Source organism: Oryctolagus cuniculus, chromosome 15, assembly GCF_964237555.1.
Source record: "Oryctolagus cuniculus chromosome 15, mOryCun1.1, whole genome shotgun sequence".
NCBI classification, from domain to species: Eukaryota; Metazoa; Chordata; class Mammalia; order Lagomorpha; family Leporidae; genus Oryctolagus; species Oryctolagus cuniculus.
The window spans coordinates 32583799-32597827 of NC_091446.1; the positions used below are offsets into that span (position 1 = coordinate 32583799).

At 48.1% G+C, this 14029-nt stretch overlaps 1 protein-coding gene across 7 annotated transcripts in view; it reads left to right on the forward strand.

Annotated features, from left to right (window-relative positions):
* The window catches only part of ARHGAP19 (Rho GTPase activating protein 19), a 72761-nt gene extending 60045 nt beyond the window's left edge, over positions 1-12716 (forward strand). For 5 of the 7 annotated variants that reach the window (XM_008270292.4, XM_051824026.2, XM_008270293.4 and 2 more), the window contains 3 exons: positions 1347-1457; positions 2183-2261; positions 9256-12716. In XM_008270292.4, coding sequence (XP_008268514.2) covers positions 1347-1457; positions 2183-2261; positions 9256-9266 — 201 coding nt within the window. In that variant the 3' untranslated portion in view covers positions 9267-12716. The remainder of the gene's footprint in view (positions 1-1346; positions 1458-2182; positions 2262-9255) is intronic. The other 2 variants (XM_070057452.1, XM_051824027.2) reach the window with 1 other exon arrangement.
* Positions 12717-14029: the final 1313 nt, after the last annotated feature.

Sequence of the window (14029 nt, forward strand, 5' to 3'; positions counted from 1 at the left end):
AAGAGGGAACTTATAACTTTAGAATTTATAAAAGAACTTACAATTCTTTGGGATAACACTATTTATTTTTAAAGCTTTATTTATTTGTTTGAAAGACAGAGTTACAGAGAGATTGATTTATCGATCGATCCGTCTTCCCCAAACAGCTACAACAGTTGGGGCTGGGCCAGGCTGAAAGCTGGAGTCTGGAAGTCCATCCAGGGCTCCCAAGAGGGTGGCAGAGGACCAAGCACTTGGATAGAAGTGGAGCAGCCAGGACTTAAGCTGGCACTCCTGTGGGATGCTGTTGTTGTAAGCAGCAGCCTAACCCACTGTGCCATGATGCTGGCCCCCTGTTTTGATCCTTTTTAGTTAGACTTTTTTTTCTTCTAAATCTTCTCTCAGGTAAATAATTTATTGTATCAGAGTATTCTGAATACTGCTACTGATATGTATAACATTGAGTTTAATGTTCTAGTTTTGACTTCTTTTTGGGATTAAAATTTATTCTCTAAGGGAGAAAAAGGGAAGATTTCTCCAAAGATGGTAGAGTTGTCACTGACAGCTTTCACAGTAAGTTACATCCATCTTCTAAGCTGCGCCAAGATTAAAAGGCTTTTAGTCTTGCTCTGAATGTCAGTGTAGTCATGTGACCCCCTTTAGAAGGCCTGTACCCCCCTTGTGGCTCTATTAGGAACTCAGAGAATTTGTTCAAATGTTCCATTCCTGTGTGAGGAATGACAGGGAAGCAGAGTCAGGGAGCAGATCCAGCCCAACTGTCTCATTGTGGAGAATGGAGGGAGATTCTTTGAACAGCTGCTGCAGGCAGCACACCCGTGGGTAAGAGGAACATTGGTACTTACCTGGTGTCTCTTTCATGGCCTCACAGCCACACTGGAATTGGCCTATTTAAGTTTGTTTAAATCAACTATCAGCTTGCTTCTAACATTGCAGTCCTTTTTTTTTTTTTAAAGATTTATTTTATTTTCTTGAAAGTCAGAATTACACAGAGAGGGAGAGAGAGAGAGGTCTTCCATCTGCTGGTTCACGACCCAGATGGCTTCAATGGCCGGGACTGGATCAGGCTGAAGTCAGGAGCTAGAAGCCTGGTCTCCCACATGGGTGCAGGGGCCCAAGGACTTGAGCCATCTTCCGCCATTGCAGTCCCTTTAAGTGTGGAGGAAAAGTGATCACTTACAGAAGAACAACTTTTTTGGGTAACATGCTTTGTCTTGTATAAGATGGCAGAACTGATCATATTATGGAGTTTTTTAAACCCAAGGAAATTATAATTTTGAAGGTCAGTGTAGCTATAATATATATACAGTAGATGTTTGTAACTTAAATATTTTCTGTTCCTAAATCAGCGGAAGGTCCTTGGAAATCAGACGATGTCAGAAAAGAAAGACAAGTATCCTACTCCAGAGTCTGTGGCCATGAATGAGTTGAAGAGAGCCAGCAGAGAAAATATGAACTCAGTAAGATACTGTTCTTTGGACTTTGTGTGTGTGTGTACACTTGTAAAAGGCAGGCATCGACATACTATCATTTGTTTACTGTGTCTCTTGGCCATTCAGCAATGCCTTCTTCTCAGTCCTTTCATTTATGCTCTCTCTCTCTTTTTTTTTTAAGATTTATTTATTTATTTGAAAGTCAACAGTACAGGGAGAGACAGAGAGGAGAGAGATCTTCATTTGCTGGTTCACTCCCTAAATGGCCACAACAGCTGGAGCTGGGCCAGTCTGAAGCCAGGAGCCAGAGTCTCCCACGTGGGTACAGGGGCCCAAGACTTGGGCTGTCCTCTGCTGCTTTCCCAGGAGCATTAGTAGAGAGCTGGATCGGAAGTGGAGCAGCCAGGACTCGAACTGGCACCCATATGGGACGCCAGCTGTGCAGACATTGGCAACCTGCTGTGCCACAGTGCTGGCCCCGAGTGGTTGATTCTTACTGGGAGACTCCACAGGACAAGTAAGAGTTGAGCCAGACCTCCCTGGCCCCACGTTACCTGTGGGATGGTCCTGCAAATATCACAGTCCTGGCTACTTACTAAGCCAACACTCAATGTAAAATTGATGAGCTATAAATGCATCAGTCCTGGTAACCTCTTCACATGAAAATGGAGCAAGTAAAGAATCCCTTTGTTAGGAAAGTCTGTAGGAATGACTCGAGAACATTTAAACACTGCAAAATTTTCTCCTTACAGTTGTTTTCTGGCTCTCCAGCTGTCACGGTGACACCAACAAGACTGAAATGGTCTGAGGGGAAGAAAGAGGGGAAGAAAGGTACTAGTGGTACTTACTCTCTGTTCTCACTGATGTTGCTCCTTCTGCTTCTGGTGTTTTGAATTCCTAGAAGTGATGTAGGAATTGCGTCCTTGTGTCCCGACGGTTATTCTACTCAGCGCTGCCCCAGCTGCGGAGGGGTGGAGTGTGAGCAGACCCACACTGTGCTCCTGAATTTTTTTTAAAGATTTGTTGATTTATTTGAAAGGCGGGGTCACAGAGAGAGGGGTAAAGACAGAGATCGATAGATCTTCCATCCACTGGTTTAGTTCCCAAATGGCCACAATGGCCAGGGCTGGGCTAGACCAGAGCCAGGAGCCAGGAGCTTCTTCTGGGTCTGGTGGCTTTACGTACTGTACCACAATGCTGGCCCAGCTCCTGAATTCTTAGATAGTGCATAGTATAAGATGCCTTTTTAGAATCAATTGATGAATGAATGAATTTCTGAGGCAGTGGCAGGGCACCCCTTTCCACTGGCTCACTACAACTGCCTGCAGTGACAGCTCTCCCACGTAGGTGGCAGACACCCGGTTACCTGAACCTTCACTGATGCCTCCCAGGGTCTGTATTAGCAGGAAGCTGGCGTCGAGAGCTGACGCCTAACATCAAACCGAGGTACTGTCATGTGGGCCGTGGGTGTCTTAATCAGCACCCTACCTGCCAGGCCAGACTTCTGCCCCTAACCTATCCTAAGAACATGCGGTAAGGTGGTTGAGAACAAGCGTCAACCAGCCTGTGGCACTGAGTGCAGCCGGGCTGAGACTGTGCTCATGGCGTAGTTACGTGTGGGTTAGCCGTAGTCAGTGGCACTTTCCCCCGTGCTGAAGGCCTGGGAATCCTATCACACAGCTTGCTTTTGAGGCTGTCACTGGCCTCAGAACTCGTCCACAGGAGCTTGGTGAAAGCTGACGCTGCCGACTGGCCCGGGCTTCTCTGATAAAAGCCTGCTGTGGCTGAGGTGGCTCAGTGGGCAGACCAGGAGATCGCGTGAGCCCTGAGTTACCGTTCCTCTGGCCAGAGAAGCCACTCATCCTCCTGAACTCAGCTTTCTTCCTCTGAAATGAGGATAACACAGGTTGAAAATCCTTAGTCTGGAAGTCCAAAATCTGAAACTTTTTGAGCACTGACATGATGCTCAAAAGTTTAGAATTTTGGAGCATTTCAAATTTGTGGATTAGGGATGCTCAGCGGCTGGTAGAGTCTATGCAAATATCCTAGAATCTACAGCACTGCAAGTGGAAACACTGCTGCTTCTAAGCATTTTGGAAAAGAAATACTCAGCCTGTTACATGTATTTCACAGATTTATTATGAGGCTTAACTGAAATAATATTTTGGAAGCACACTGTAATTGCTAAAGCATTAACAATTTGTAATAGTTGCTAAGAAAACCAGACAAGACATGGTCTTGTCCAACACTCATGTGGCAGTTGAATTGAGCTCTGATTTGACATGCCTATTTCACCACTGGGACGTGAGCATAATGACTGAGATGTCAGCCGTACGTAGAAGGAATAAATGCTCAATTTGGATCAATCTTTATTTTCTTCTAGAATATTACATTTCACTATAGTCTTCTTACTTAGCCTTGAATGAATTATCTGAATTCTTTTTTTCCTCCTTACTTCTGAGTTCTAGGCTGGGTGTCTGAACATAATTTTTTGTGTTATTTGTGTCTAAATAATTCCATCTATATGTCTGTGAGTCAAGACCAAGCATAAGTTATTTTTTTGAAGAATATTTTGTGTCAATATGTCTTTTGTTGCTTTTATTTTTAAGATAATTAGTAAATAACAAGTTTCTTTATATTGGCAATGTTACTTTGTAAAGATATAAATGAATTAAAAAATAATCCAGTGTATTATTTCACTGAGTTCTTTTTTTTTTTTTTTAGAAGATTTATTTATTTTATTTGAAAGAGTTACACACACAGAGAGTGAAGAGAGGTCTTCCATCTGATGGTTCACTCCCCAAATGGCTGCAACGGCCAGAGCTGCGCGGATCTGAAGCCAGGAGTCTCTTCCGGGTCTCCCACGTGGGTGCAGGGGCCAAAGGACTTGGGCCATCCTCCACTGCTCTCCCAGGCCACAGCAGAGAGCCGGACAGGAAGTGGAGCAGCTGGGTCCCGAACCAGCACCCACATGGGATGCCAGCACCTCAGGCCAGGGCGTCAACCCACTGCGCCACAGCGCCAGCCCCTATTTCACTAAGTTCTAAGGCAGGGATCCTTGGACTGTTATCTGTGGACTTCCAAAGAAGTCTTTAATAAAGTTCCTGGTATTGCTAATGCAATTTTTATATAGATACATATGTGCATTTTTCTGAGGGAGTTTTATTAAATTCTCAAGAATATTAGTGGTTCAGAGCAGTAGAGGGCCACAGATAATGAATGACATTCAGTGGTGTTTTTACTGTATTCTCTCTCCGTGGTCACTTCCTCTATCCTTGGTGTTGTGATGCTATACTATTCTTGTTTCCTCCTCCTTTTTTTGTTATTTATTTTCATTTTTTAAATTTTAATAAGGGTGCTGATGCTGTGGCTCAGCGGGTTAATGCCCTGGCCCGAAGCGCCAGCATCCCATATGGGCACCAGTTCGAGACCCAGCTGCTCCACTTCCAATCCAGCTCTCTGCTATAGCCTGGGAAAGCAGTAGAAGATGGCCCAAGACCTTGGGCCCCTGCACCCACGTGGGAGACCTGGAAGAAACTCCTGGCTCCTGGCTTCGCATCGGCGCAGCTCTGGCTGTTGCTGCCAATTAGGGATTGAACCAGCGGATGAAAGACACCTCTCTCTCTCTCTCTCTCTCTCCGCCTTTCCTCTCTCTGTGTAACTATGACTTTCAAATAAATAAATATATATTTTAAAAACTTTTAATAAAAAAGATTTATCTATATATTTGAAAGGCAAAGAGATAGAGAAGGATGGAGTAGTAGAGCGAGAGAAAGAGGTATCTTTTACCTACCAATTTACTCCTCAAATGACAACAGCCAGGACTAGGCTAAGCCAAAGCCAGGAGCCCAGATCTCCATCCTGATCTCATGTGGGTGGCAGGAACCCAAGCACTTAGGGCATCATCCACTGCCTTCCCAGGAGCCTTAGTAGGAGGCTGGATTGGAAGTGGAGCAGCGGGATTCTAGCTGGCACTTTGATATGGGATGCAGTTGTCGCAAGCTTCACCTGCTGGGCCACAGTGCCTGCCCCTCCTCCTCCTTTAGTTCTTTTCCTTATCTGCAGTGGCTGACCCTTGTCTGCCTATCTACTTCTTTGTGTTTTTGTTTTCCCCAATGTTCTATCATAAGCTCTTTGCTCGTTCTTTCCTCCCTTAGCAGCTGGGTTGGCTTCCACAGCTCAGATCTGCTCTCTGTGATGACTACTTCCAGACCACAGCTCCAGTGTGAACTCACTTCTAGTCTCCAAGTCCATCCATCCAGGAACCTGCCTTGTAGTTCTTTTACACAACAATGAATACAACCTTAAATTGTTTCATTACTCAAGTAATAAATACTCTTTGGAAGGCCGGCGCCGTGGCTCAACAGGCTAATCCTCCGCCTAGCGGCGCCGGCACACCGGGTTCTAGTCCTGGTCGGGGCGCCGGATTCTGTCCCGGTTGCCCCTCTTCCAGGCCAGCTCTCTGCTGTGACCAGGGAGTGCAGTGGAGGATGGCCCAAGTGCTTGGGCCCTGCACTCCATGGGAGACCAGGATAAGTACCTGGCTCCTGCCATCGGATCAGCGCGGTGCGCCGGCCGTGGCGGCCACTGGAGGGTGAACCAACAGCAAAGGAAGACCTTTCTCTCTCTCTCTCTCTCACTGTCCACTCTGCCTGTCAGAAAAAAAAAATATTCTTTGGAGAAGAAAATGCAGTTTTATTATCATCATCAGTAGCATAATCCAATAAGGTTTGTTTAGCACAGGGTCTCTCAAGCATAACACGAATGGTATTTTGGGCCAAATAATTCTCTGTTGTGGGAGCTGCCCTGTGCCTTGTATGGTGGTTGGCAGCATCTCTGCCTTCTACCTAGCACATGCTGGTAGTGCCGGTCCCCTAGCTGTGACAGCCAAAAACGCATCCAGACATGTCTGCTGCGGGGGAGGAGACAAAATCACCCCAAAATCACAACTGATGCAGCACATATGCAGCACTTTCTTATTAGTGGGGTGTTATTTTCAATAATTAAACTTTTAAAATTAATTTAGTTTTTATTTATTTATTTTTAAAGATGTATTTATTTATTTGAAAGAGAGTTACAGAGAGGCAGAGGCAGAGAGAGAGAGAAAGAGGTCGTCTATCTGCTGGGCCATTCCCCAGATGGCTGAAATGGCCAGAGCTGGGCTGATCCAGAGCCAAGAGCTTCTTCCAGGGCTCCCACGTGGGTGCAGGGGCCCAAGGACTTGGGCCATCTTCTACGGCTTTCCCAGGCCATAGCAGAGAGCTGGATCAGAAGAAGAACAGCCTGGACTAGAACTGGCGCCCATATGGGATGCCGGCACTGCAGGAGGTGGCCTCACTTGCTATGCCACAGTGCTGGCCTCACTTTTTTTTTTTTTTTTTTTTAATTTATTTTAAAAGAGTTACAGAGAGAGAAGGAGGGAGATCTTTCATCTGCTGGTTTACTTCTAGATGGCTACAATGGCTTAGGCTGGGGCAGGCTGAAGCCAGGAGTCAGGAGCCAGGAACTTCTCCCAGGTCTCATGTGGGTGGCAGGGGCCTAAATTCTTGGGCTATCTTTCGCTGCTTTCCCAGGCCATAAGTAAGGATCTAGATTGGAAGTAGAGCAGCTGGAACTTGAACCGCTGCCCTTGTGGGATGCCAACATTCCAGGTGGTGGTTTTACTGGCTACACCAGGATGCTGGTCCCTTTAGTAGTTAGAATTTCAGCCATTCTTTTTTTTTTTTTTTTTTTTTTTTTTTTAAGATTTTATTTGTTTACTTGAAAGTCAGAGTTACAGAGAGGCAGAGGCAGAAAGAGATCTTCTATCTGCTGGTTCACTCCCCAGATGGCTGCAATGGCCGGAGCTGCACTGAACTGAAGCCAGGAGCCAGGAGCTTCCTCCGGGTCTCCCACGTAGGTGCAGAGGCCCAAGGACTTGGGCCATCTTCTACTGTTTTCCCAGGCCATAGCAGAGGGCTGGATTGGAAGTGGAGAAGCTGGGACTCAAACCGGCGCCCATCTGGGATGCCGGCACTGCAGGTGGTGGCTTTACCTGCTACACCACAGCGTCAGCCCCTAGCCGTTCTTTAAAGCCCGGCCTAAACCCCACCTCCTTTGAAACCTTCTCTGACTAACCCTGCGACATATAATTACTACGTATAATAGCTACTCTTATTGATTCTAGTAAAATGTAGTCATTGAATATGATTCATTTGTTTTACATGTATTGTTTTACCTTGGGCTGATTTCTCTCCTGGAAGATGGGTGAGACTTGAGAAGATATTTGTGGCCTCTGGTCCCCTGTTCTCCTCTCAGTGCTGACAGTCCCTTGCCTCCAGTAGACATTTACTGAACATTTACTCATGAGAGCCTAGTGGTGGTAAGGGCACGGCTCTGCGTTCAGTGAGGCTCCGTCCAGTTCCCAGTTTTCTGCTAATAGCTCTTTATCCTAGGGCAGGTTAACTTACAAAGGCTGCAGCTTCTTTGTCCTAAGGTGGCAGGAGTGTTACCTCTGGCACAGGACGTTGTGAGGAGAAATGAGATAATGTGCATAAAGAATTACAGCAGCCCTTGGCACAAAATATGCCCTCAGGTGGTAGCTGTTATTGCCATTACAATGGTTAAATGAAGCAAGATTAGATCAAGCAAACTTGGTAATGTTTACTTGGTAGAGTTATAAGTTCTCAAACTCTTGAACCTTCAGTTTGGAAAAAATATTAAGAGTAGGTTCTGGCCGGCGCCGCGGCTCACTAGGCTAATCCTCCGCCTTGCGGCGCCAGCACACCGGGTTCTAGTCCCAGTCAGGGCGCCGGATTCTGTCCCGGTTGCCCCTCTTCCAGGCCAGCTCTCTGCTGTGGCCCGGGAGTGCAGTGGAGGATGGCCCAAGTGCTTGGGCCCTGGACCCCATGGGAGACCAGGGGAAGCACCTGGCTCCTGTCTTCGGATCAGCGCAGTGCGCCGGCCACAGTGCTCTGGCCGTGGCGGCCATTGGAGGGTGAACCAACGGCAAAAGGAAGACCTTTACCTTTCTCTCTGTCTCTCTCTCTCACTGTCCACTCTGCCTGTCAAAAAATAAAATAAAAAATGAAAAGAAAATGAGTAGGTTCTGTAGTGTTTGGGTGGGATTTTTTCAGAGAACATTTATAAAGGGGCCTACATTGTGGCACTGTGGGTTAAGCTGCTGCTTGTGATGCCGACATCCTTTATCAGAGTGCCAGTTCAGTCCCAGCTACTCAGCTGCTGCTCCGGCTCCTTGCTAATGTATCTTGGAAGGCAGAGGAAGATGGCCCAGATACTTGTGTCCCTGCTACCCACGTGGGAGACCAGGATGGAACCCCTGGCTCCTGGCTCTGGCCTGGCTCCAGCCCTGGCTGTGTTGGGCATTTGGGGAATGAACCAATGGATGGGAGATCCCTTTCTGTGTTTTTTCTTCTCTGTGGGTCAGTTTGCTTTTCAAATAAATCTTTTAAAGGTTTATTTATTTATGTATTTATTTTATTTTATTTGAAAGACAGAGTGACAAGGATAGGAAGAGAGGGAGAGAGAAAGCGAGAGATCTTCCATTTGCTGATTCACTCCACAAATGACTGCAATGGTCAGGGCAGGGCCAGGCCAAAGCTAGGATCCTGGTACTCCATCAGGGTCTCCCACATGGGTGCAGGTGCATTAGCATGGAAGTAGATTGGAAGCAGAGCACCCAGGACTGGAATAGGCACCCATATGGGATGCTCGTGTCACAGGCAGTGTCTTAACCTGCTGTACCACATTGATAGCCCCCAAATAAGTCAATCTTTTTAAAAATATTTATAACCGTGTCTAATACTTTGTTTCTTCTTCAACCTAGGATTCCTCTGAAGGATCCGGAGTTCTGTCGGCCATGCAGATTTTTTTCCAGGGGGCCACGTGTTACTACCACTCACAGTGAAGCTTGGACTTGCAGCTTACTTGCTGCATTTTGACTTGTAAAAGTCAACTAATACCGTGACTGATGCCTCTAACCCCACTCACTGGCTGATGTGTGCAGGCTGTGCCTCGGAGAGAGTGGTAGGCTCATGCGCTCTCTCTCAGTGTCACGGAGAAGCCTCTGACCTCCAGCCTGTCCAGTGCAGTAGACGAGCAGTCCTGGGTGGGCTCCAGTGCTTGCTCCGTGTGTAGGCAGATTCTAATTTTTGAAAACATGAAATCTGTGCTCAACTGCCAGCAATTTTTAAAAAGTAATGTCAATTGTAGTGAACTGATGTTATTTTTAACTGGTATTTTGGCTTTTTCTCTGTTTTGGTAGTGTTGGGGGTTATGTTTTTCATTTGTTTGTTTAAAAGCCATGTTGTTGCTAATCTGAGTAGACTCTCAGCTAGAGGCCTTTCAGCTTTTCTCACTTTGAGCTGGGGAAAGCATTCCTTCAGACCTTATTTATGTCCAAAGAACTTAGAGCGTTCTTGGAAATGTATTCTTTCCTGGGTCTGGTATTGCAGTGTATTTGACCCATGGTATTGAAAAAGGAGAATTCAGAACAGTACAATACTGACAAATTTCAGTTACGAAGCTGTCTTCCCTGCCCGCCTCCCCACCTCTCCTTTCCTGAGTGATGCAGACGTCACTGTGTGGTTGATGAGCCACCACTCGCTTTCCTCTCACAGCAACATCTCTGGTGCCAGTGGGGGGCTTCTGTGCCCCATCACTGGGACCCAGAGCCTAACGGAGGTCTGCTGAAACACTGGCATGTGGGGGGGGGCTCTGGAGTGTCCCGGGCTGACCTGGTGGGTGGGCTTTGTTGCACCTTTCCAAGCATCCGGCATGCTGGCTGGACACTCTCCTGAGAGCGGGGGTGGGGGGTGGGGGGCAGAGGGAAGGAAGTGAACAGTGGTGTCTGCTGGGCTGATGGCCTCTAAAGGAGAGGCGTTCTAGTGCTGAAGGCGTCTGAGCCTCTCCTCTCCTCGTCACAATGTCCAGCTGGTAATTGGAGATGGGACCAGAGCTTTTGGGCTTTTGGCTTTTGGGTTGTGTATGTTCAGGTATGTTTGAGGTGAGCAGTGGCTTTGATCTACTTTGAAATACCCCTGCCCAGAGAGCAGCGCATGGCAGGTGAGAATGTTCGGGTTAATGTTGGGCTCTGTTAGGCTATGGAAGCGCTGTCACCCTGAGTCAAGCTGTTATGGGGAAGCAGTTGCCCAGTAAATATGGCTTGCTGACCTAGTTTTAAACAGTTGAAATTGCTGCATTGTTGCAAACGACAGATGCCTCTGGGGGAGCAGAGCTGGGCTTTGTGTCTGCTGTCTGCCCCTTCTCCTGTATTCTAGTTCTGCTGCTGGGACAGCACTAGTCAAGAACAGTGTAGAATTTGGCCTCCAGCTTGACAGACTGGGGGAGTAGATGGTTAGGAACAGAGTTGCTTGAAAATTCTTCTCTAGGGCAGTTTCAGATCATTCTCGAAAATGTTCACTCACAGATTCATTTGTGTAGGTCTCTATCTGACTTTTCTCCTTAATAAGAAAAAAAATCCTTGCACCAGAAACCAGTGACTTCAGACAGAACCCAGGCAGTGTTCTCCCTTCCGTGGTACGTCCTCCGTTCCACGAGTGCAGCCGGAGGTGTGTTCTGGCTGACGGGGACGGAGCAGAGCAGTGAGCGGTGCCTCCTGTTCCCCGCTTGGTCTTGCGGGCTGCCTGCGGGAGGAGGCTGGGGTTTAGGAGACGCTTCCTGGGGGTGGAATGGGTCCTGGGGGCAGTGTGCTCGGCGCGGCTGGCAGGAGAGCTGTTCGCTACCTACACATGCTTTTAGATAGCTGGGCCTGTTGGGCAGTTTATGTATGTGCTTGGATTTGTGTTTTGTTTATTTATTGAATATGCTTTTCCTTGCTTTAAGGGTATTATAGGTCATTTTTCCTATAAAAACTGTGATCCATTTGGAATTCAAATTTCAGGCGTAAACAGCATAACTTTCTACCTTTTAATATGTAACTGGTCTAATCCTGTGGAATCTTTGGGAAAATCCAGACAAATACCCTTTATTGTTGCCGCAGAAGGTTGCTATCTCCCTTCTGATGGGCAGGTATTATTTTTGAGCCAGTATTTAACTAATTTTTTAAATCTAAAGATATTTTTTAAATCTGTTTTGTTTATTTTTCATGTTGGAACAATCTCTTTGGAAATGCCTCTTCCTGTTGCTTTTAAAATGTTGTTTTCTGGGATCATTTTGATGAGTTCTGATGTAGTGTCAGAGGGGCACAAGTATAGAACACAGGCCCGTGGATGTCTTTGGAATCCACCCTACAGTGACAGAAGGCTCGGGAGATACTGCACCTCAGTGACATAGGAGGGGTAGGTGATGAGTCGTAGCTGAAGCCACATGAGCCTGAGTGTCCAGGGTGGGTCAGGAGTGACGGGGACATGGAGTGACGCAGGGCTGTAGACCATGGTGGTTGCTGGCTGCTTCGGAGTGGCCGTTTGTTGGCCTGCAGGGAGGCTGTCCATCCAGGAGTGTCAGAGCAGGGCCATTCTCTCCTCCAGAATGGGAATGAGTGAGCTCCCTCCCGGGAGCCTGCGGCAGTACACGGTTTAAGGTATGCCTTCCTGCAGAGCCTGTGGCCGTCAGGACCACGCCTGCACTGAGTGGCCGTGTGACCACGCGTAACCGGGAAGCCATCTTTGGACACGGACATCTTTGGACTGCGCCCCTTACTCGGTGCAGGGCCTCACACAGATGCCGGGAGCTGGTGGCTCCCCTTCCTCCGGGAGAGCGCCTCGTTCTCAGTCTGCTCTACCCTGACGCCTTCCTACTGAAGACGGGACTCAGATCTATGCCTGGATAAACCTGGCTGGGTTGCCCTAGAATCTGGGGAGGATTGGGGTTCCTGAGATCTGCACGCTGTTTAAACTGCTGGTGAATAGCATAACCAGAACTCCCCGTGGATGGCCGCCTTGCTGAGATCTTTCCACCAGGGTAGTTGGTGGAACCAGGCTGGGGGAGGCGGAGTACACGGCAGCCGTGGGTTACCATGGAAACCGGAGTGTGTGCGGCCACAGCCCGAACTAAAGAGCCATGGAGCACTCCCCAGCCATGTTGGGGACAAGCTGTTCCCTCTCCCCGGGTCCGGCCTTCGTAGCACAGGTGCCTTTGCCCTGTCCCTGACTTCACTCGAGATAAACGAGGCTTCTTCAGAGAGAAAGGTTTTACCGTTTTTTGTGTTTCATTTTTACTTGACTATATATATATATATGTAACTGTAAAGAAACAATCATATTATGTTGTCTTTCTTTTATATTCTTGGAATATTCTGAAATTAAATGTCCTTGTTTGATACCCATAGGTGCTGGTCTCTTAGTTCACATTTTGAAGAGGGGGTGGCCCAGGAGATGCTCCTCTTGGGCTTGCTGCCCCGCTGGGTGGGGGGGCTCAGGACACAGGGGCTTTTGGCCGGGAGAAGTACAGGTGGAGCAGCCGGGATTCTGAGCTTCCGGAGTGCCTGCAGCCCGGCCCGAGTGCCTTGCCGCCTCCAGGTTCTCACGTCCTCTGCCTCTCGCTTACGGTTACACAGCAGTGGAAACGGGGTGGTGGTTTCGTCTGGGCTGGAGGGTCGAGGGTTTAGACCAGTCTGGTTCCATGTTATTTCTGCCACTGCCTCAGTCTTTCCGACTGCTCTAACAAAGTACCAGAGACTGGGGGCTTACACACACTGCAGTGTGTTCCTCACAGTTCCGGAAGCTCCCAAAATCAGGGTGCTGGCAGAACTGGTATCTCGAGAGCCCACTCCTTGGTTCATAGACTACTGTCTTCTCCCTGTCACCTTACATGGCAGAAGGGACAGGGGATCTCCTGGGTCCTCTTTTATAAACTTTAATCCTATTCCTGAGGGCTCTGCCTCATGACCTAATCACCCCCAGAGCCCCTCCTGACACCCTCACTGGGGGTTATGGTTCAGCATGAATTTGGGTGAACACAGTTCAGTCGACAGCAGATACTTATTACATATGTGACTGTGGGACATCCCTGGATCTCTGCTCCTTCATTTATCAGGGATAATGGTATCTGTCTCAGCCTTGCCATGTTCTCAGTGGTTAACAGATGGAAGGGCCTACACAGAGGGTTTTTAAAGAATGCTAGAGAAGGACACAACACACACGTACACACACACTTACGCACAGAGCCTCCATCTGCTGGTTCATTCCCCAGATGGCTGCAATAGCCAGGGCTGGGCCAGGCTGAAGCCAGGAGCTGGGAGCTCCACGCTGTGTGGAGCAGGAGCTCAGGCACTTGAATCATCATCTGCTGCCTCCCAGGTGCATTAGCGGGAAGCTGGATCAGGAGCAGAGCAGCCAGGACTTGGACTGGCAGATGGATGCTGGCGTCACAGGCAGTAGTTTAACTTGCTGCACCAGTCCTTAATGTTGATTTTTAAATTTTCAGCTACTTGAGAGGCAGGGCAACAGAGGCAGAGAGATCTTCCATCTGCTGGTTCACTCCCCAAATACCCACAAGAGTCGGGGCTGGGTCAGCTGAAGCCAAGAACCCAGAACTCCATCTGGGTCCCCCGTGTGGGTGGCAGGGTCCAAGGGGTTGAGCTGTCTCCCAGGCGCAGTTGGATCAGTGGAGTACCCAGGACTGGGACCAGGCACTCCGAT